General features: G+C 48.2%; 7 protein-coding genes across 7 annotated transcripts; 4 read left to right on the forward strand and 3 right to left on the reverse strand.

Moving 5' to 3' along the window:
* Positions 1–1,966: 1,966 nt before the first annotated feature.
* On the forward strand, positions 1,967–4,410 carry LACBIDRAFT_292045 (Zn finger family DNA binding protein; the record flags this gene model as incomplete). The annotated part of the gene is made up of 2 exons (XM_001874539.1): positions 1,967–3,260; positions 3,313–4,410. The coding sequence occupies 2 exons, from the start codon at positions 1,967–1,969 to the stop codon at positions 4,017–4,019; spliced, it is 2,001 nt and encodes a 666-aa protein (XP_001874574.1). The 3' UTR covers positions 4,020–4,410.
* A 1,055-nt stretch (positions 4,411–5,465) lies between these two features.
* On the forward strand, positions 5,466–7,744 carry LACBIDRAFT_305363 (uncharacterized protein; the record flags this gene model as incomplete). The annotated part of the gene is made up of 10 exons (XM_001874540.1): positions 5,466–5,564; positions 5,622–5,754; positions 5,808–5,820; positions 5,885–6,007; positions 6,060–6,103; positions 6,159–6,270; positions 6,326–6,830; positions 6,884–6,985; positions 7,040–7,471; positions 7,523–7,744. 10 exons carry the CDS (start codon positions 5,466–5,468, stop codon positions 7,742–7,744), a joined length of 1,785 nt encoding a protein of 594 aa, XP_001874575.1.
* Positions 7,745–8,105: 361 nt separating this feature from the next.
* On the reverse strand, positions 8,106–10,380 carry LACBIDRAFT_305364 (uncharacterized protein; the record flags this gene model as incomplete). The annotated part of the gene is made up of 2 exons (XM_001875117.1): positions 8,106–9,962; positions 10,024–10,380. The coding sequence occupies 2 exons, from the start codon at positions 10,378–10,380 to the stop codon at positions 8,106–8,108; spliced, it is 2,214 nt and encodes a 737-aa protein (XP_001875152.1).
* Positions 10,381–11,437: 1,057 nt separating this feature from the next.
* LACBIDRAFT_305365 (uncharacterized protein) lies at positions 11,438–14,363 on the forward strand (the record flags this gene model as incomplete). Its single annotated transcript, XM_001874541.1, has 12 exons — positions 11,438–11,712; positions 11,765–11,873; positions 11,932–12,021; positions 12,072–12,418; positions 12,463–12,583; positions 12,636–12,911; positions 12,968–13,003; positions 13,060–13,367; positions 13,426–13,572; positions 13,621–13,780; positions 13,837–14,221; positions 14,272–14,363. The coding sequence occupies 12 exons, from the start codon at positions 11,438–11,440 to the stop codon at positions 14,361–14,363; spliced, it is 2,346 nt and encodes a 781-aa protein (XP_001874576.1).
* A 210-nt stretch (positions 14,364–14,573) lies between these two features.
* LACBIDRAFT_182479 (uncharacterized protein) lies at positions 14,574–16,893 on the reverse strand. Its single transcript, XM_001875118.1, has 8 exons — positions 16,769–16,893; positions 16,642–16,712; positions 16,459–16,591; positions 15,762–16,400; positions 15,528–15,708; positions 15,212–15,474; positions 14,932–15,150; positions 14,574–14,884 (listed from the first exon to the last, which is right to left on the reverse strand). Exons 1-8 carry the CDS (start codon positions 16,853–16,855, stop codon positions 14,669–14,671), a joined length of 1,809 nt encoding a protein of 602 aa, XP_001875153.1. The 5' UTR covers positions 16,856–16,893; the 3' UTR covers positions 14,574–14,668.
* Positions 16,894–17,094: 201 nt separating this feature from the next.
* Positions 17,095–17,838, reverse strand: LACBIDRAFT_305367 (uncharacterized protein). Its single transcript, XM_001875119.1, has 3 exons — positions 17,488–17,838; positions 17,325–17,432; positions 17,095–17,274 (listed from the first exon to the last, which is right to left on the reverse strand). The coding sequence occupies exons 1-3, from the start codon at positions 17,788–17,790 to the stop codon at positions 17,185–17,187; spliced, it is 501 nt and encodes a 166-aa protein (XP_001875154.1). The 5' UTR covers positions 17,791–17,838; the 3' UTR covers positions 17,095–17,184.
* A 181-nt stretch (positions 17,839–18,019) lies between these two features.
* On the forward strand, positions 18,020–20,099 carry LACBIDRAFT_305368 (uncharacterized protein; the record flags this gene model as incomplete). The annotated part of the gene is made up of 3 exons (XM_001874542.1): positions 18,020–18,239; positions 18,289–18,763; positions 18,815–20,099. The coding sequence occupies 3 exons, from the start codon at positions 18,020–18,022 to the stop codon at positions 20,097–20,099; spliced, it is 1,980 nt and encodes a 659-aa protein (XP_001874577.1).
* Between the last annotated feature and the right edge of the window lie 54 nt (positions 20,100–20,153).

The raw sequence follows: 20,153 nt of genomic DNA on the forward strand, positions 1-20,153 counted from the left end.
CCAGATGTGAACCCGTAAACTGATGTGGCGCATTCCGCGATACTTCTGGCACACCCCCGGAAGCTTCTTTGCTGATAACTGGTTTGTATTAGACCAGCATTGTCGCGATCGCATCGGTTCAGTTCCTCGTTTTTTTCTCAATGGATGGCGCCAATAATGCCTCAACAGCCGTTTTCTGCTAGTCTTTCTCTCCTGCAAAACCCACCGTTACATTTGACATTACTACGAAGGCAAAAAGTGTAAGTCGTCTTGCAAGACCGCTGTAGGACATTCCCCCGAATTCCGAATTCTTCCCTGCCGCTATCACCTCTGCACCCGTGAACCATGAAAAGCGCGCAATACATTCTGAATGTGGGTACAACATATCAGTATAATAATACCACTGATGTACCGTAGATAAGTTTGCTGAGCTGTAACTTGACCTTGGAAGACGTTAGCAGCAACTACTTGAACAAAAATTGAAGTCAATGCGTTGTAATTCATCCTCAATTCTGTCTTCGTGTCACTCGATTTGGAATGCTCCACATCCGATGCAACCGGGATTGGCTCACGACTCTACGAAGATCATCGTGACGTCCTCTAAACTCAAGTTTGCTTTTGGCAAGGAGGCAACTTGCTAAACATGAGTACTTACGGCAGACGAGGGACCTGGTCACTCTCCCAAAGCATGGATGGCTACCTGCCTGCGAGATTTTATCATCGGACGGATTGTATTCAATTGTATAAGTATACAGTGCACATCTGTCAGGTGCATGTTACTAGGGTCTGGGACCAATCTGGGACTATGGCTCCTGCAATTTTCTGATCACAGTCCTCGGAAACATCGATATCGCGGAAGTATATCGTAACATCAGTGACTTACATCTAGATGTGGCGTTAAAAGATTTGATGACGCATGCGGGGTGAAAGTCGACTCTTAGATTTAAGCGTTTGCAAGAAAAGCGCTTTATGCAAGTAAAAATCGCCGAATTGTGCTGATACGCGTTTTAAATGCGTAATTTGTTCTTCTACTACATATTACGTATACGAAACTAAATGGTGAGTTGATAGCGCGGGCGGGTTTGTGCACACAGATGTGAGGCTTCAACGTATTTGTGGCTATCTGAGATCTGATTGAGGTCCTTGTGTGTGTTTGTTTACGAGCGGGTGGGTAGAATTGCGCTGTTGTCGGGTGAAAATTCAACATTTTCTGGGGTGAACGTCCGCGTGGAGGCCGTAAGGAACATGTATAGGGAGCGTAACAAGATCTGGAAGACAGGCGGAAGAGGGCGGAAAGAAAGGGAATTTTTGGACGACGACGAGGATCGAGAGGTCGATGTAGAAAGGAACGTGCGGATGAGGGTTCGGAAAGATATTGCACGGAGCTTCCATTGAATGACGAGATAACAAATGGCAGAGGGATCGGATGATGGTGAAGGGATACCTGCCGGAAGGGATTTGAGTTGCCGCTCCGATCGTTGGATGGAGGAGCCAGCCAATGGGGAGAGTGGGAGGGGGGAGAAGAGAAGAGGTCTGAGAAGAGGCGCGTCGCGTGACAAAGATGCAGGGTCATCCGAATTTGGACTGCATCTTCTGGAATTCTAGAAGAGCGTGCTATGCTGATGGGATTCGTGATTGTTCGGCAGTAGAAAAACTGGGCCAATTCGTATCCGTTGGGTTAAATTCTTTCAAAATTTCCCAATTGCGGGCTATCGCGGGCAGGAGGGCAGACATTTTTGCTGGTTTGACCAGGTTTGACCTGGTTTAGCCCTTGCGTCCAGTAATTAATTTCAAGGTTTGCCAGGCTGCCAGCGTCACGATGAGATCTGAGATCGGACGGGCTTGACAAGAAGACATGCAATCGACGATGCGCTCAAAACACTCGCAAAACAGCTTGAAATTCTCCTCGCATTTCTTTTGCATCTTCACCCCAAGCTCGACGGAACCCTCCCCAGCCGTGGGCCCTTTATAATTACATACTCCTCAAATGCTGCCCCTGCAACCACACCCCGATACCATCCCAAAATATCACGACTATCTCCTTGCTCGCTCCAAGGCTGCCTCACCTCCCTCATTTTTTACTGATATCGCTCATATAGTCTCTGCCAGTCTTTCTCCCGTTCAGTCAGATTCTCCAAGCGACACAGGCGACGACGACCGCCTGCCGTCACCCCAGTCGCCTTCCGCGAATTACGGCTATGCTAATCGTAACTCTGGCCCATTCGGTTCCCCCTCGTCCACTACTGAAATGTACGTCGACCACAACGGTAGCACCTACCCACCCTCGGCCCACCAATATTCCGGTTACCGTAGTTCTGAACCTTTGAGGTCGTCGGACATCCCTGGTACCTACCTCGATGACTCACCATCTCCCGACGATGGTCATCCGACGTCTACCATTTCAGATTCCCTTGGCCCAGGTCAGCAACAGCCGCGATCTTCTCATTCAGGGCAGCAGCATTTGCCCGAGGGTCGTATTTCTCATGCACACCTTGTACCAGATAGATTTCCCCGCCCGCAGGCGGATAGATTTTCAAGTCACCATCACCATATTATGGATCAGCGACGCATGTCCGAGCCCGCTGTATTAAGTGGTGCGAACTCCTATGCACCAGAAATTAGTAGCGGAAACCGATACCAGCAGTATAACTTTGCATATCACCCACCCGCTCTCAATGCCTCGCGCTCCCCTGCTCCATTGTATATCTCACGCGGAGCGAGTACTGGCTCGTTGCGAGATCTCCGCAACCAACACTTGCAATATCCACCCCACGGCGGGGGCTGGAAAGAACATGACAAATATCATAGAAACAATCTCGAATACTACGACCAGTCTGGCGGGTTTGATGAGCCAATCTCACCCTGTCAACCCAACTTTACTGGTGGAGTGGTTGGCTCTCCAACATCTGGTTTGCCATACTCTCCCATCACTGAAAATACGTATGGGCCCTCTCCTCCTGGAACTGGAACGTCAACATCATCGTCTGCCCCTCTGAGCGCTGGTGTGAACTGCGGTTCATCGCGCTCACCTCCATATCAATTCCAGAGGAACCCCTCTGCCAATAGCAATAATTCTTCGGGTGATTCTTCAGACCGAAAGACCTACTCATTTGTCGCCCTGCCTGGCAATGCTGTTAAAAAACGGCCAAGAAGGCGATATGATGAAATAGAAAGGTTGTATCAATGCTCATGGCCAGATTGCAACAAAGCGTATGGAACGCTGAATCATTTGAACGCACACGTTACAATGCAAAAGCATGGTTCGAAGCGCAACCCCAATGGTAACAAGCTCACGACCTACTCATTATAAATAATGACTGACGCTTCGCATAGAATTCAAAGAGCTCCGAAAGCAGTGGCGCAAAGCCAAGAAGGAATCCGAAGCACCGTCTTCTACAATTATGCGAAGGTCTAGTTTCAACGCACGCCACGGTGAATATGACTACGATCACCGCTATGGACAGTCACCCCATGTTTCACACCACCGTCAACACCCCTCGCGCCAGCCTGATTTGGGCATGCCTTCATCCGTACCCATTCCACAGCCTATAACGCGTGAGCGGTACAGTGGTCCCGTCGATGACGTCCGTTATTCTGTGCAAGGTCGCGATGGTCATCCATTACACCATCCCGATTCACCTGTTAGGCAGCGGTACAGTGACAATTTACCCAACTCATGGAACGGTACTCCGCCCCTCTCTTCGCGTGCCAGCCTGCATCAGCCATACCTGTCGTCGTCCCTTCCTTCCCATCACGCTCATCACTCCCAACTGCCCCAACTCTCCATACAACCCAGCCATGCTCCGTCGCACCACTCGCCTCTCTCTCCTATGAACATGGCGATGAACCGCCTTCCACAAAATAGTACCCTTTTAACCCCACTACCAGGATATCAAGCATCTTCTTTGCTTCCTCCATTAGCAGGTCACGAAGAGCTCAATTATGGCGAGTCATACGAGGTCTATGAAAACGACAGCAGACCTGGTACTGGGCATACTAGCCTTGGTCCAGGAAGTGCCGACGAATACGACCGTCGATGATGAGCTTCTTGGGCCTTCAAACCTCTTTATGCGCCCTGCTGCGCCGCTCCTTACAGGTCTCATACACCATTTCTTGCACCAATCGGAATTTCCCCGCTATCAACTTGCTATCGACCATTTTTTCTTGAATATTCCTTTCTTCGTTCTCACATTTTAATCTTGGAACTTCGTTTTACATATACCGCCTCTGGGGACTGTTTTAAAGGCCCTTTGATATCCTTGGCCTGACTTAATTATCTTGCTTCCGCATATGCATTACAACCTCCTACATTCATTGTATTCTACACAACCGTAGTTTTTCTACCCACACTTGGCGTAACCTCTGGCGTTGGTTCGCCTTATATAACACCTGTCCTGTAGTTCTATGCCGTTGTACTTCTGATTCTAAAATAAATAAAAAAGAGTTCTTTGTGTGTTGTAGGTCCACCTGTTTCGCGAGTTCCGGTAGCGCCTGGCTTGCCGCGTTGGTTGTTGGTGGCCTTTCAAATTACCTGTCAAAGCCAATAGGATGACGTGACAAATTTGTCTTAATTTGCATGATCGCTGTGGTGATCGACAGTGCTTCTTTCCGCATTCGGCAAATATTGGATCAAAATGAAACGTGATGTGTTGCCACAAAAACAGGACTCTTTTTGGTACTTTCGCTTTCAACGACACCGCGAGGTGAATAATCACGTCACAATTTTCGCTTCTCTTCGCAACCTTGGATCACGGAGGCCCAATGAACAGGTTGTTTGATTTGTACTCATTTTTAGCAAGTTTCCTTGTGAGGTGGTGGCTCAAGGTTGGCTTGTAATGGACTCCAAATGGACTCCAGGAGCCGAGTTTTATTAAGATTGCAGAATTCGTCGCTTCAGAGACATTATTCGAGCCTGGGCAGAATTCCGAAAGATAGTTATGCTTGAGTTACTTATTGATAGGTAGATGGTCGCTTCTTCTTGCGAAATTTGACCTTTCAAGTCATGTTGTACTAAGTGAGCAATATGTGTCAGTGTATTAAAATCAATGGGGAAAATCCGTGTCCCGAGGGTTTGAAAGCCACAGGATACTTTTCGTCCTCATACGACGCTGGAGAATCACGATGATAAGGATCACTTGAACCCTTCATTCACAGAAGAGCGACGCATGAACATTTCCAAGTTCGAGCCAGTCATTGTCTCGGTTGAAAATAATCCAAGGTTTGTTTCACGAGGCCCAAAAGAAAATGAAACTGCCCAGTTTGTTGAACGTTGAACGGCTGAATCAGAACGAGCGTTGAATTCGAAGGAACGTTGAGCTTGAGCGGCATCCAGCGCTGAACTTTCCCAACACGGCAACCCCGGCAAGGCTGTCCGTTTATGATGCGTTTCAAGGAGTTATCTATATTGCTGATTACTACTTATCCACAACGCTGTCAACGTCCCTCACTCAAGTTCTTATTCGTCACCCTCTGCTGCCCGTCTCACAATGCCGACGTTTTCCGATATGCCCGTTGAGCTTTTGCTCGATAACCTTTTCCCCTTCATCCCAACTCCCGATCTTTTGAATCTCTGTTGTACCAGCAAGGTTTGTTGGTAGTTGAAGATCGAACGGCGACGAGAGCTGATTCATATGAATTCACAGCTTTTTGCCTTACTGTGCTCTGATGACACACTATGGAGACGAAAGCTCAGGACTGATTTCAACTTCTGTGGTGAAACTACCGCCCGCACCAGCGGCTGGAAATACATCTATCGTGGCCTCTCTCAACCGAAAGGTTAACTATTGATCTAAGATTGCAATTAATCGCTTATATTCGTTTCAATGCAGCTTTCGTATGGGGGTAAGGATTTACCTCTAGCACCGATCCCCTTTGTCGCCTTGGCTTCTCATAAATTACGTTTTAGGGAGAAGGCTAATGGGAGGCTCGGACTATCAAGATTTCCAAAGACAAATAGTCCAGGTGTTCCTTTCCCAACACAGCTCCGAATCCCAGGTGTTCGACTTGTCAATCTTGTTGCGGGGGGAATGTAAGACCTTCGCATGATGAAATGGGTCTGAATTCATCTGAGAGTTAATCAGGTCATTCCACGCTTTGGATTCAGAAGGAAATATTCATGTTTGGGGTACGACTTGCACATTGATGATTCCAAGGAGCGGGAAAAAAACTCACCCATGCAGGCACCTTGGATGGAACTACTATGGGTTTAGGCAGTGACGGGTACTCTGAACCCGGGAAACCAGCAAACACTCCTCTACTCCTTGATATGCCCACGGCCAGTAGGAGCATCAGGTAATGCGTTTTGTTTCCAACTCATCATGCTGGTTGAGGTCATCCCGCATTTTAGCTGTGGACGACTACACTCATCATGTCTTGATCACAAAAATAAGATTTGGACATTTGTTAATTGGGGTCGTCCATTCCAGTTGGTTTCCCAACTTCTTGAAGACCCAGACGCCATACCCCTTCAGATTGAATGTGGATGGACCTTCTCGTCTCTTTTAACGAAAGCGGGTGACGTCTTCGTATGGTGGCCCTTCTCAGGGCGGATGCATGAGATTATCTCTCAAAAAAATCTAGAGATGGATCAAGACGGTTATAAGAAAGTCGTTGCTCGTGAAGGCGTAATACCTTGCGTAACTTGGTCATTGGAACTTGACCCTGTCCGGCTGCCTCCAATTCCACCCTTGCCAGAGTTGAACCACACCGGCGACGAAAAGACACAAATCACCCAACTCATTCAAATCGCCGCGTTCGAAAGTCACATTATCGGTCTTACCAATCGCGGTCACGTTCTAAAGTTTGGCTCGACAGAGAATGAGACCACAGCCGTTCGAGGAAGGTGGGAATATGTAAGGATGTGTTTGAAACGCCTTTCTATTTCCTTTCGCTCACCAGGGGTTAGCTACCTCAATTCAGCGAGGTCGATTTGGTGAAAGAACATCCAACATTTTCTGGCGACAATGGCGACCGCTTGACACCTCCAGAAACGATGCAAATCACACATGTCAGGAACCCCCTTTTTCCTTTGCGCTTGTCTTTGAAACTAAATGTTTCTTAGATATCCGCCAACTTCCAGCACTTTATCGCGTATTCGACGGGCGCAAGTTCAATCGTGCTGATGGGCGACACAGATACGACACCTAACACTGTACCTAAGATTATCCCCGCCTTGCAGAATAAAGCTGTTATATCAGTCGTCATCGGTGATTACCACAACGCGGCTTTGACTGCGGGCGGAAAGCTTTTGACATGGGGTGCCTACTCTGCTGGGGCGCTAGGCCTTGGGGATCCCGCTGAACTTGAGCCGGGGACACCGGGAGCGTATGCGATCGCGAGGGGCGGCGACCAACGGCGTAGACGGGAGCCTCCAGCGGTCCAAGTCCCAACGGAGGTCAGATTTGACCACGGATCGAAGAAGCCCAAGGACCGGTTCTGTTTCGCGGCGACCGCTGCAGGCTGGCACACGGGGGCTCTTGTCATAGATCTCGACGTGAGTTATTTCATTTTATTCCTTCTGTGGTTTACCATGTCTTCCACTCAGCCCGATGACGAGAAAGACGAAATCGAGTTGGAGGACGATGAGCCAGAACTTGAGATGCGGGATGGACCAAACCAATGGGAATCACCCCCCATCATACCTTTTGGGGGAGTGTTCCGTGTTGGCCATGCGGGGAGAGGACATCTTGGTCCAGGCTTGCGAGGGAGCGTTTTTCCCAGTCTTGGTCGCGGATCGGGTGGCAACGCCACTGCAGAAGAGAATTGAAATAAATGTGTACTTGCGGGAGATCATTCATAGGAAGGTAACGAAGAGTGTAAAATATTTCTAACAGGAGTGTCTGTGAGTTGTTTTTCCACTGGAGCTAATACATTACAAAAAATCAACGGGCCTAACCGGGAATTGAACCCGGGACCTCCTCGAATTGGGATAACCCTAACAAGGAATCATACTACTAGACCATCAGGCCGATGAATAAGCTTTACGACGGAGATTTATCATAGCGAAGGGACAATCTGGGTCCTCAATAAATGAACCTACGTCTAAAGTTTGTATAAGAGTCCAACTTTCGTCCAACAAGAACCATTATAGCTAGCGTACGCACGGCATGAACAAAGGATAAGGAATCTCAACTAAACCTAAAAATTTTGCGGAGAGGTGTTGGCATACGACTTTTGGCCACTGAACCGCTTCCTCGCCTCGCCGCATTTTCGTTGACATTCCTCCCAGAAAGTGGACTTGCGGGGGCATAAACCGAAGGAGAAGCGTTCGAGTATGTCTTCCTTTTGTATTTCTTGTCAGCTCCTTCCTCTTCGTTCTCCTTGCCAACGGTTGGACTCTTCATGATTCGGCTGAGCGAGTGTCTGCCAAAGGAGTGCCTTATGAAAGAATGCGGCGACCACGGAGCGGATGCCTTCTCCTGGAGCATAGACTTCTTGGGGGTAAACGGAGGAGAGGTCGGGTTCCCGAGGGAAGGAGTTAGAGCTTCTTTTCCTCGCAAATTTTTCTTCTTCTCAGCGACGGGGGGTTTGCCAATTCCCGAGAGATGACGATACCTTACAGTATCAGAACTGACTTTTCGAGATAAAGCCGCATTGGTATCGTGTGGGGAGAGGGGTGCTATGCTTGAGCTATGCACACTTCGTGTCTTTGGACGAGGGACGACCATACTATGCCAAAGAGTCTCAGACGTTAAGTTTGAGCTGGGGTTTGACGGTGATCCTGAGTCGTCGTTTCCAATGTTGTCCTCTAAGGCTTTCTCCGCCACCGATTGGGGCGGTCTACTCAACGCGTTTGCCAACGGTTGAGGTCTTACCGTGGGGGTCGGCAACGGGCCGCTACAGGGACGTCGGGCAGGCAAGGAGGCAAAACGAACGGTTTTCTTCGCCTTGTCAGTACTTCCTTGCGAAGGCGGGCTAGCGAGAGCGGGTCGCAGAGGTGGAGAAGGCGTAGTCGGGGGGTTGGGTTGCTTGGCAGGCAAGATAGACTCTTTTCCACTCGTGGTCTTGTTGCGCCTAGGTACACGATATTTCCTCGTTGAAAATATAGGGTCGGAAACTGTCTCCGCGGATTGAGGTTTGGTATGAGGTAAAGAGGTCGTTTCCACAGACGGCGTCTTGGGAGGCGTAACATGTGGCAACCGGCTGCCGAAACCCTCAAGAAGCGACTCAGCAAACGCCCATTCATCCGAATCGCTGCTTTCGTGACAAGAAGCTGGAGATTGGTTCAATTCAGAGAGAGCCCTCGACAGCTCAGTGGACGACGGTGATGCTGGCCCCAGGGTCGCACACTGGGAGCGAAGGCTAACAATCATATCCTGCACGCCAATAGATAGATCCTCCGTAGCTATAGAATCATCGAAAGCGGCAGGATCAAATGTCGGAGAGTAACTTGAAGGCGAACCAAGAAACGCGGTGGGAATACTAGGATATGGCAATGACGCAATTTCACAATTAACCGTGGTTATCAGAGGAGGAAGTGACCGCCTTCCTCGACGGGCAGCCAACGACGGCGGAAGCTCGCACCCAAGAGTATCTGACGACTCCAGTGACAAGGGGAAGGCGAAGCGTGAATTAGACACCATGATAGAGGGAATCGGTGGTTTGTTGGCTTGTTCAGGCACGTTATTCGAACTGTCGTCGGCCTCATCCAAGCCATCTTTGTAAAAGGAATTGAGACTTTGCAGCTCAAGCAGAATCTTGACGGTCTCTGGATGCATGGTATCTACGGGAATTCGAAATCGCACGTTCTTCACTGTTCCGTCAGTCTTGAGCGCAACCTCACGTTGGAAAAATTGGCGATTTTGAGGAGAGTCAAGGCGACAAGAAAGTCCTCTGCGTCTGCCCGCCATCGCTGCTCTCTTCGCCTCGGGGGAAAAGATTGATCCTTCAGGTTTCCAAACCTTCAGTTTATTGTTGCTCACGATGGAATCGAGATTCCAGGGTATGTCGCGTGGATCAGGTTGGGCCAGCAGGGTGACGGGTTTCTGTTCAAAAAAATCGTTTTATCTTTCCTTGATCTTTCGAAGTAGCATGATTAAAACATACCAGCCATCTGCTGATGGAGATGTTTTCCCGTAACATGGATTGAAGACGAGGAGCAGTTGGCGCAGCGAGGACAACTTTACCTGTTCTCTCGCTTCCAGTTGTGATTGGCTTCCGAAACCACCCAGGAGGCCACATCTGAAGACGTTCGCCGAGGTCGACCACTTCCAGCGGAGGCGGCCGGTATGCAAAAGAGAAATCAGGGATAGGAGTGTCCAATTCACCAGAAAGCGATTCTAAAGTCAAGGACTCGGACAGAAGAGAAGGTAGCCCCAGCGCGTCCAGGAGAAGCAAATCGAGGTCCACTGAGTTTGGTGGACTGCATGAGGCGTACAGCTGGCCACACGAAGAGTCCAACATGACAGTCGAGGGTATCGTTTGTTTCAAGATGTCTTTCCTCCAGGATTTTTTAGAGCCAGCGATGTCCGTTCGAGAGGGCGTGTGGTGGCTGACATTTTTTGTTCGTTGCCAGATCTGTTGAAAACGAAACGGAGTAGCATCTTTTATGTAAGCCTGCCAAAATGTATATGGTCCTCCAGCGCCAGTCGAACCATCCCACTCACCCAAAATTCGGATTGGAATCCAATGACTGTATTTGTCAAGGTGAAAGCTAACCAAATGCTCATGTATAGATTTGGTCACTTCATTCACTTCGCTGAAGTGCATGGCGCCAAATTAGTTGCATTTAATCACCCATCGCCCTCACCCCTTCGATCTAATTCAGATGAGCTTAGCTGTACAAAATTTCTTCTTGGTGGACACTGGACAGTAAGTATGGGTTTTCGAAGGTTATGCTATGTGCAGGGGTGGGAAAAAGATAAGCGCTCACGAATGTCATAAAAATTTTGAGAAAATCTGATTCTCTTATTTTCTCCGTTACGGACCTTTCGCTGTCGCTCAGCGCTCAAGGTGATCTGAAGTGAAGCTTCGAGTCGCAACTAACTTCTGGGTCGTGCAGAGGGAGTTAACGTTGGGGACGTAGACATACTTCAAGTTGACTGGTATGTCTTTTTCTTCAACAAGTTCCAAGGATGATTTTTTTTCGACATTTGCACGTCAGTCGGAGCAACAGGTTCTTACCGAATCTATTGCAAAGACGCCAACCTCGCTTTCTGATTTTTTCGTCTGAATTATTGTTTACTTTGAACCTCACACTAATTCTCAAACTTGTTCTGTCCAGGTTTTGAATATTGATGCAACTCCTCTTTCACCTCCAATTGAGCACACTCTTCCTCCCCGTCCATTTATTCGAGTAGTACAGTCCACTGGAGTACTTACAGTCAGTAGCCCCATTGTACAATGTATCATCCGTTTTGTTCAGGCGCAACACGTGACCTCGAATAGCACGACTGAGGCTCTCGCTCGACTATGCACGAAAGATTGACTTTTAGCCCGTTCTGTCTCATACGGCACGTCAATGTCGGGTCACCATTCCTCCAGGAGTCCTCTGACTTCTTCTAATGGGACCGCAGTGAAAGCTTTGGTCCCCACAAACAACGTCACAACGCAGGAAGGCTTGACCGTTCGGGCGCGTATCGATCCTACACTGACAGTAGATGATGTGGTGAAGCAGCTATGTGTCAACTTGAAAATCAAAGAGCCTCCGTCGCATTATGCGCTCAGGGACGAGACGGACGAATTGGTTACGAACGATAATCTGAGGAAAAAGATCAAGAATAAAATCAATCTAAAGTGTGTGAGGTACAAGTTGTGTACTTCCATGGCGATGTTGACCATGCCGCAGACTCGTCAACGCTCCCGCTCGCGAAGCGAGGGAAACTGCGGAGAAAATTAGCAATCCAAATGAGAAGAATATCAAGTTGACACTCTTCTCCTTGCAAAAGTACATACGAGTATGTGGCTTGTCGTTATTCCTGCGCAAGTTTCTGAATTCTGCCTTGCCTTGTCTAGGAAGAACAATTTGCCCATGAATTTCTGAACCATCAAGGCCTTGCCGACCTCGTCGACATCATAAATTCTACAACTGGAAATACCCTTGCGGTGGGTATTATTGTCTCCCATATCTACGTCGTATTTATCTCATGAATTAGTACGCACTAACTGCTATGCAAAATCTCATGGAACTTGATTACGGTTGGGCCAACCTGGATAACAATTTTATTCTTCGTGTGGTGCAAATCCTCTCATCTTCTCAATCCTTGATCAATGTTTGTCGTCCCGCAACCGCGATATTGAAAAAACTCGTTGAAGCGGATCCAATGAGCGCTCCTGGACCAGTTACCGCGAGCTCTAGTCGGAGTCCTCCGACGGCACCACCAGGCTCAGTTTATCGTTATGGCTTTCCGGTGGTATATGAGCAGATGAGGAAGGAGCGAGGTTTACTCGAAACGGTTGTTAACCGTTTGGGGAGCGCAGACACAGCTATGGCGCAATACAGGCACGTTTTCTCTCTTTCAGAGATTTAACTGGTGAAACTTCCAGCTTACCCCGACTTCCTCATAGTATGATGTTGATAAACTCCTTATTGTCCCATGTGACAGACGCTCGTTGGGAGGAGTTCATCTCAGATCTCGAAAGACTCAATGTGCGGAAAGCGGTTGTTGTATGTTCACATGCTCTGCATCCACGCCTGGAAAGTTTATATTCCATTCCAGCGCCTAATGTCGCTACATACGGTCGAAGATCTAACGTCATGCATTCTGGACTTCCAAGCAAACATTGTGCGCGTCACATATCGGAAAAAGACCACTCCCGTTAATCCAGATATACCCGCCCACGCTGAAGCTCTGAAATCTATTTGGGAGTGTAGTAAGCTGGAGGAGGAAACTGATTCAAGTGGCCAACCCTTAAGATGGCGTAAACTTGGATTTGAAACCGAGGACGTTGTGCAGGAGTTTAATGAGGTTGGCGTTTTGGGCTTGTGGTGTTTGGTACGTAGTGGCCCTCACTCACGCCTGTGCATGATTAACGGTGGTACATCATCTAGAAAAAGTTTGTCGAGAGCGATCCAGACTTTTCCAAGGTTCTTTTCGAAAATTCTTTCTTCTGTATTGAAAACCTCATATTCAATACGAGTAGGTGGTACTCGAACAGTTGAGTCGGTCTGAAGAGCGACGTTGTCCTATTGCCAAGGCTTCCAACGAGGTGGTTGAGTTGTTGTCAGAGCATTGGGCGATCTTCGCTCCTGGCTGTACGTGTCCGTCACGGTGGCAAGTATATCTGCAGACTGATCTATTACTAGATTCCACCTCCACAACATTCCAGCCGTTTTTCTTAGACTTTTACAAGGTGCATGCTCTCGCTACTCACTTTTTCCTCCGCATGTGGAGTGAGAGCGGCGCTGCTTCGGGGGATTTTACTCGTGTGGTTGCCCTTGTTCGCAGCCAGTACGTCTCTCAATTTGTTCTCACAAGACCTTGATGTTCATTTCTCCCCCCTTATCAGAGTCAAAGTTGCCCTTCGAAGCGAAAACGTTCGGCCTTGGCACGAAGTCGAACATGACTTCATCGACTGCGAATATCGAGCTGTTAGAGATCGCCAAATGAAGGAACTAGAGCTAGAAGATGATTTATTGAGTAAGGTACCTGTGAGGTTGGTTGGTCGATTGCTTGAGATTTCCGGGAACTGATTTATCTACAGGAATCTCCGTGCTAAACTCTACAAGGAGTCTTTCGAGTTTGTGCGTCAACAAAGAGTCCAATGTTTATTGCAAGGAGCATGGTTTGTGAATGCTCTGCCACAATCGTCTCCTAGAGAGGCGGCCAGGCGGCCAAGCAGGCCATGGCGTTTTATGAGATTAGTAAGAGACGCCATCTTGAGACCCACAACGACTTTTCAACTGATTTGCCCTTCCAGGACACAGGTCTAAAATATTTGCATTATGTTGACAGCGCTGTTAAGTTTCCTGTTCGGAACGGCCTCGAGGATCTTCCGGAAAGAATAGACGTTTCGCTGATCAGCGAAATAGCCACGGGCACATGCGCACCTCCACCCAACGTGTTGCGTGACCAGAATGACCTCCCGCCAGTTTCAACACCTGCGCTTTCTCCCCTCTCGTTCTCCTTGCTCAGCGCCCACGAAGGTTCGCTAGCAGATCAAATAGCTTGTGATCAATCGCGTTGGGCTGATTGGACGGATGGTCTCAACATGTTGAGGAGGGACGGAGGTCACGTCGCATCCAAGGAAACCGCTGGCTTCGTCCACGCGCTTACGGAGATTGGATTGAAAATCAAACTTTTAGGCGAGTTTCTCTTTCTACTTCAAGTCTACGACTGACACATGCTTCAATAGATCTTTCCGGCGAGCAGGTGGAGATACCAAGCGGACTTGTAGCAGGTCCTCCCCCTACAAATACTGACTTTTTCTTCTCAGACTTGATTTAGTTGATTCTTTTGGTTGTTTGTTGATCATATGTAATTGGTTAAATTGGTTTATTGAAATAACTATGCCCCATGACATGGGGGGATATCTGTAGTGGTAAGATGCAGTTGATGCAGATGATCTAAATGACTTGTGCGTTAGTGATTGTGATGTGTAATGGGGATGCTAAAAGAGGGTAAGAGTGCGGGGGTTGAACCCGACGAGTGCTACAACATAATAGGGAAAGGAGATCAACAAGCTGGTATCACGAGAAAAAGTACAGAGAAGAAAAAGTGTTTCGTCATGATCGTCGTTCAAAAGCCTCATATCAATGGCCATTGACAGCCGTGGCTTTCGCTTTCGCTGCGACATATTCTGCACCAGCCTTAAGGAAGGGTTTGAAAATGGCATCTGGCTCATGGAAATCGTTGTGGACCACGTTGACGAGGAAACAAGTATCCATGAGTTCAGTGATCAGCTTCTGGGAGGGGGAGTTAGCCTCGTAAAGCTTGGCCCATTGCTGGCCGAGTTCGAAGGCCTCGTCCTGGAAGCTGATCAGCAAAAGCTAAAGTGAACACGTAAAGATTTTACCTTCCACGCCATGAAGCTGACCGCTTCGACGATGGTAGGTTGAACGATCTCCTTCCCTGGGAAGACCCCCCACGTAACAGCGTTGGGGCCGTCCGAATGGGTGTTGGTCCGCAAATCACCACGTTTGTTGATCACATAATATGTAATGTTGCTGTCTCGCTCAATGTGTGTCAAGAGAAGATTCAAAAGTGTTGGGTTGACGAAGAATTCAAGATAAGCCTATGTATTATAAGTGAGTTAGATGATCTTATGAAAAAGAAAAAAAGAAGCCGATAAACACCTTCTGATAAACGTAACCGTTGCTTGGGCCCCAGCCGAAGACTGGGTCGTCGCTTCGGGCACTATTCACAGCGGGTTGCGAGTTGATAGTCAAGAAGCCAAACTCGTTCATGGTAGCCAGCTGCTCGGCGATGACGGAAGTTTCCTGGGAGGGTGCTTGATCTGACCATGGCAAAGCCGATAGTTTCTTTGTGCAGAAACGAGAGAAAAGGGATGCAATATCAGCAAAACTTGTCGGGTGGCCCCAGAGTTTGAGAGCATCCTCTTTCTGGAGAAAATAAATATGAATTAATGTGAAATGCGAGTATGCAATTGACTTACGGTTTGTTTAATCCAAACACCATAACCATCGAGCTCTCCATAAGCAGGACTGCGTGAGTCTCCGAAACGTCCATTGGGGTATTCATCCCAGTTTTCTGTCCGAGAGATGTAGGATTTAGTCCTATTCGCCCAGAAGATGGGACGGATTGATTCTTGACGTCTGTTTGGTGTGAGAGACTGGGAAACCGATCAGTGATGGACTTGATGTTTACAACGATCGGGAGCCTTACCTGCCTCCAAGGGAGGGGCTTGATGGTCTCGATTCTCGGGACAAGGTTCAGTTCCTCCAACAGCATCTTCGTGCCCTTCTCCAGATTCATGGTATAGAAATGCAAACCACGAATTCCGATATCCTCTTTGAGGATTCTTCTACACATATCTGCGACTAGCCTCGTTCCGACCTCCCTGACCTTCTCGTCATCGTTCTTTATCGGTTCAAGTGCGTCCAAGAAAGACTGCGGCACTACAATTTTGGCCAGGCTAGTGGCACGCTGGAAACCGTTCCATGTCTGGATAGGTGCAATACCTGGGACGATAGGAATGGTGATACCCGCGGCTCGAATGGCTTTGACCCAGTCGATGAACAATTGGACATCATAAAACATTTGGGTGAAAATGAACGCGACGCCAGCATCAACCTTCTCCTTCAGCCATTGTATCTCCTGGTCGCGTTCGTCTGGGGGGAGCGCCATGTGCTGAGGGAAACCTGCAACCGCGATGTCAAAGTAATCTCCGTAGTCGCGGCGGATATGCCTGACGAGGTCAATTCCATGGACGAAGCCACCTTCTACTGCTTCCCATTCGTCTTTGCCAGACGGTGGGTCGCCTCGAAGAGCGAGGACATTTCTACACCCATGTTGCTTTGCTTCCTGTGGATTCAACGGCGCTCAGGGAAATATCGGAATAATGGTCGAGAGAATAACTCACCCGCAAAGCGATGTCCACCTTCTCTTTAGGCATGTTGGTACATGTTAGATGCATGCACGTCTCCATCCCAATCAAACCCTGGCATGTTTTGACCATCTCTGAAGTAAGGTCCGAAGTCCTACCACCCGCATTCCTTCAGCAAAATCAGGACCTCATTTTCTGACAGTTTATCACAGGTCATACCATGTAATGTCGATGAATTCAGGGCCTAATGCGCGCATGCGCTCTATACGATCAAGTAGATTCTGGAGGCCCTAGAAGTGGAGAATGAAGACACTGAGGTGTGGAGAACTGGTGAAGGCTACCTTACCTGTGCGGTTCGAGGCGGGAAGTACTCGAAGGACCACCATATTTTGTCATTGTTAGCAGATTGTTGAATCTTTTGAGTGATTTTCATGATATGTCGTGTTCTGGTCGTCGAATAGCTGAGCGATGTGGTAGGAGGATGAAAGTTGAGAGTCAGAATTTATATGTGGCAAAATATGCGTAAAGATCGAACCATCAGATCGCCAGATTCCAACTTTTACTACACGAGGTGGCTTACATAACTCACTACGTACTGATAACTCAGGATAACTCCTGCACGACTCAAGTCTTGTGCCGTAATTAATCCTTCAAGCCCTTGAAAAATTGATTGGATCGAAGAACCTGCATCGTGGAGGATGCATTTTTTCCAATGTCAACGGTCAGAGTTGCTTGTATTGTACAATGTAATGTCCCCCAAGATCATCTGTAACTAATGTGAAAAAAAAAACGTGCACCGTCATTCCAAACCATCCAACTAAAGCACCAGGCCGCCATAAGTATCTTCAATACCTGCTCCAATTAGATCATTCAATTAGGATTACAATGAACCAAAGACATACGCAATGCCAGTTAACTCTCATCAAGGTATTCATGCCTCTTGTATCAACAAAACCAGACATGTGCCAAATATAATGCCCGCAACTACGCCCATCATGATAAGGTGGAGCCTTCAAGGTCAACATCGTCAGTGTCAAACGTTGGAAGAGTTTACAAGCTGTGAACCGACTTCGCTGCAGCCATAAATGCCCGTGCGTATCGTAGATCCCAGTAACCGCTGTAATACTCAAAGGCTCCAGCGACTATACATGCGATAGCAGTAATGAATTCAATGATGGCCAATGGGATGCCGCCGCCAGATTCTGAATGTGGCTCTGTCTCTGGCACAAGCCGTGCTCGAAGAAGGAGAGATGAGGATAATAATGAAAGCAGGATGGCGATTTTTAAGTGCGAGAGAATGTTTCGTTCGAGAAAGCAGAAATCCCGAGCAGTACTGCCAGTATTCTCTATCATATGGGATTGGATCATAGCTGGGGCATATAGGATAAGGCCAGGAGCACGGATCGGAGTGCTTCGAATTCACCAAGCAAAACCGAATCGGAGTCAGGGTCAAGATCCATAACCGATTACGCTTGTTTGGTTCAAGTTCAATCGCTGCTCCCTAGTGCTCCCTCCTTCAAACAGCTTCAAACGCGGTGTCTAAGAGACCCAGAACACATTCTTTTAAATACCGGTTCGAGGACGACACTCCTTTACAATGGGTTTACTCAAACGTTTATTTTCTATCGGGGGAAAGAAGAATAAAAAGAAACGACACGAAATCATACACAACGTTCCTTTACCAGAACAATCTGGCCCAGGACTACGCACAATTGACGAAGAGGAACACGAAGCTGCTGTCGGCAGATTACTAAGGTCATCATCGACCCGCTTTGCTGTTGTTTCTGAAGTAGACTATGCCTCATTACCACCACTCCGTAAGTCGCCAATGTCGTCGTTCCTGTTTTCTGTTGAATCTTTGTAAAGCGCACCCAATTAACGATGTTATACAACCGCCTGCCGCTTCTAGCGTCAGCCTCGCAAGCAGTACTATCTCTCAGCGGGGAACATATAGCGTTACCGTTCATACACGTAAACGCCATACATCAACCGAATTCTCAAACACGAACCGTGAACTCGATGACCGGTTAACAACTCCCTCTCGCAATAACGACCAAAATCCGATCAAACTTCTCCACCAAGATAGTCGAGCCCTCGGCCTTCGATCTGATCCCTCCGTCGCAAGTCTTCTTGATATGTATGACGAGCATGGTCGCCTACCATCCAAAGCCTTTTCTAATAGCCCTCCATCACCCCCTCGTCAAGAAAGAGTCCAATGTCGTCGAAATGGGTCTACACTGCGTCAATTGCTTGGCGCGCCTTCAAGCTTGACTTCTCGCAAAGGGAGTGACAATCACAGCACCACAGAAGGGGACATCTCCTGGGCGGAGAGATTCTTAGGGTGAGCAAGCATGATCTTTTCTCGTGTCCCTTTTTTTATGACGTTGTCCAGAGAAACTGATGGAAGCTCAATTAACTCCTCCATCGGTCCATACACACCAACACCCGATAACCAGTTTTCGAACGAACCTTCAGAACGATATAACGATTACGACATTTCTATTTCCAATGATGACAATTTTTCCGCAAACCTTTTCGAAAATCCAGCAATTTCATCTATGGATGTGGAGCTTAGCATTACGTCCGACTCTTCCCAAATGTTTGGGACGTCTAAACCCCTCAACCCCTATGGAAGTTCGGACCCCATGACACCTCAAAGAGCTTCTCAAGTTTTTAGTTTCCTGACTCAAAACAGGCAATCGAAGCAATTCGACGACCCAGAGAGACCTCTCCCAGACTTACCAAGTGCATTCAGCTCACCCTCGTCGGAAGGAGCTGCCTCGCGAAATGCGCATCCCTCCCGATTCTCTCCAGACAGCTCAATGGATTCTGCTTTTGATCCATCAACTATTCAATTCAAGAATTACCATATTCCTCGTCAAATATCCTCTACCGAACCTTCCAATCCAACTCAACTCAGTTGTATGGCTCCACCAGCGCCAAGGTCGTCTATAATTGGGCTTTTCCAAGGATCTACGTCAGAAATGACTCCTGCACAAAAAGCGCTCGCTGTTTCTCCTGACGACCAGGGTGAAATACCCAATGCGCGAAAAGTGAAGGTACTGATGTCCGGACCCACCAAAGTCATCGTCACTGCACCTACGCCTTCCGCGAACCATGAAACTCCTAGTCGGGTTCCAAGAGGGCCTCGGTCCCTCTTGAGGAAGCGATCCTCTCATAGTATTAAGGAAGAACGGCCTACACTGGTGGAGCGTTCCAACTCGACGGCTTTGTCTTCGGATTCGTACACTGCGCTTCCTGCACGACGCAAAGGACATCGACGGACCGCTTCCCTCAGGTCAACCTCGACAAGTTCTCTCATTGAGAATGACATCCCTTTGACCCAAGAGAGCGCGAGGGCCCCACCAGCAAGATTTACTGAGAAGGAAAACAATAAGGGTCTCTCAGTTGCCTCCGACATTCCCCTGACCCCTCTTCGTTCGAACAACGCCATGGTGGGACGTACATCGTCTTTATTCCGTACCGCTGTCCACCAGGGCACGTTTCGTCCCCCGGTTGGTATGACACCATCGCCTACTTCGTCGTCGGAAATGTCTCCCGTTGGTAGACAACTCATGTTGGACGTCAGGCAGCAACGAATGAAAGCCAGGGAGGCCGAACGGGAGAGGTCAGGCAATAGACGATTTGGTAGCGGACGAAGTGCACTCAGAATTTAGATGACCCTTTTTTTTTCTTTCAAATTTGCTCTGTTGTGAATCGCTTTCGTGTTT

Source organism: Laccaria bicolor, genomic scaffold (genome assembly GCF_000143565.1).
Source record: "Laccaria bicolor S238N-H82 LACBIscaffold_2 genomic scaffold, whole genome shotgun sequence".
Classification (NCBI taxonomy): domain Eukaryota; kingdom Fungi; phylum Basidiomycota; class Agaricomycetes; order Agaricales; family Hydnangiaceae; genus Laccaria; species Laccaria bicolor.

What these genes read in the sequence shown, in the direction of transcription:
- LACBIDRAFT_305367 (XM_001875119.1), bottom strand. Translation starts at nt 17,790, where the DNA reads ATGATCCAATCCCATATGATAGAGAATACTGGCAGTACTGCTCGGGAT. An exon ending in TTATGGCTGCAGCGAAGTCG is followed by an intron (nt 17,433 to 17,487) that starts GTTCACAGCTTG and finishes TTGACCTTGAAG; the next exon opens with GCTCCACCTTATCATGATGG. An exon ending in TGAGAGTTAACTGGCATTGC is followed by an intron (nt 17,275 to 17,324) that starts GTATGTCTTTGG and finishes TAATTGGAGCAG; the next exon opens with GTATTGAAGATACTTATGGC.
- LACBIDRAFT_182479 (XM_001875118.1), bottom strand. Translation starts at nt 16,855, where the DNA reads ATGAAAATCACTCAAAAGATTCAACAATCTGCTAACAATGACAAAATA. An exon ending in ACGGTTACGTTTATCAGAAG is followed by an intron (nt 15,151 to 15,211) that starts GTGTTTATCGGC and finishes TATAATACATAG; the next exon opens with GCTTATCTTGAATTCTTCGT. An exon ending in TCAGCTTCATGGCGTGGAAG is followed by an intron (nt 14,885 to 14,931) that starts GTAAAATCTTTA and finishes ATCAGCTTCCAG; the next exon opens with GACGAGGCCTTCGAACTCGG.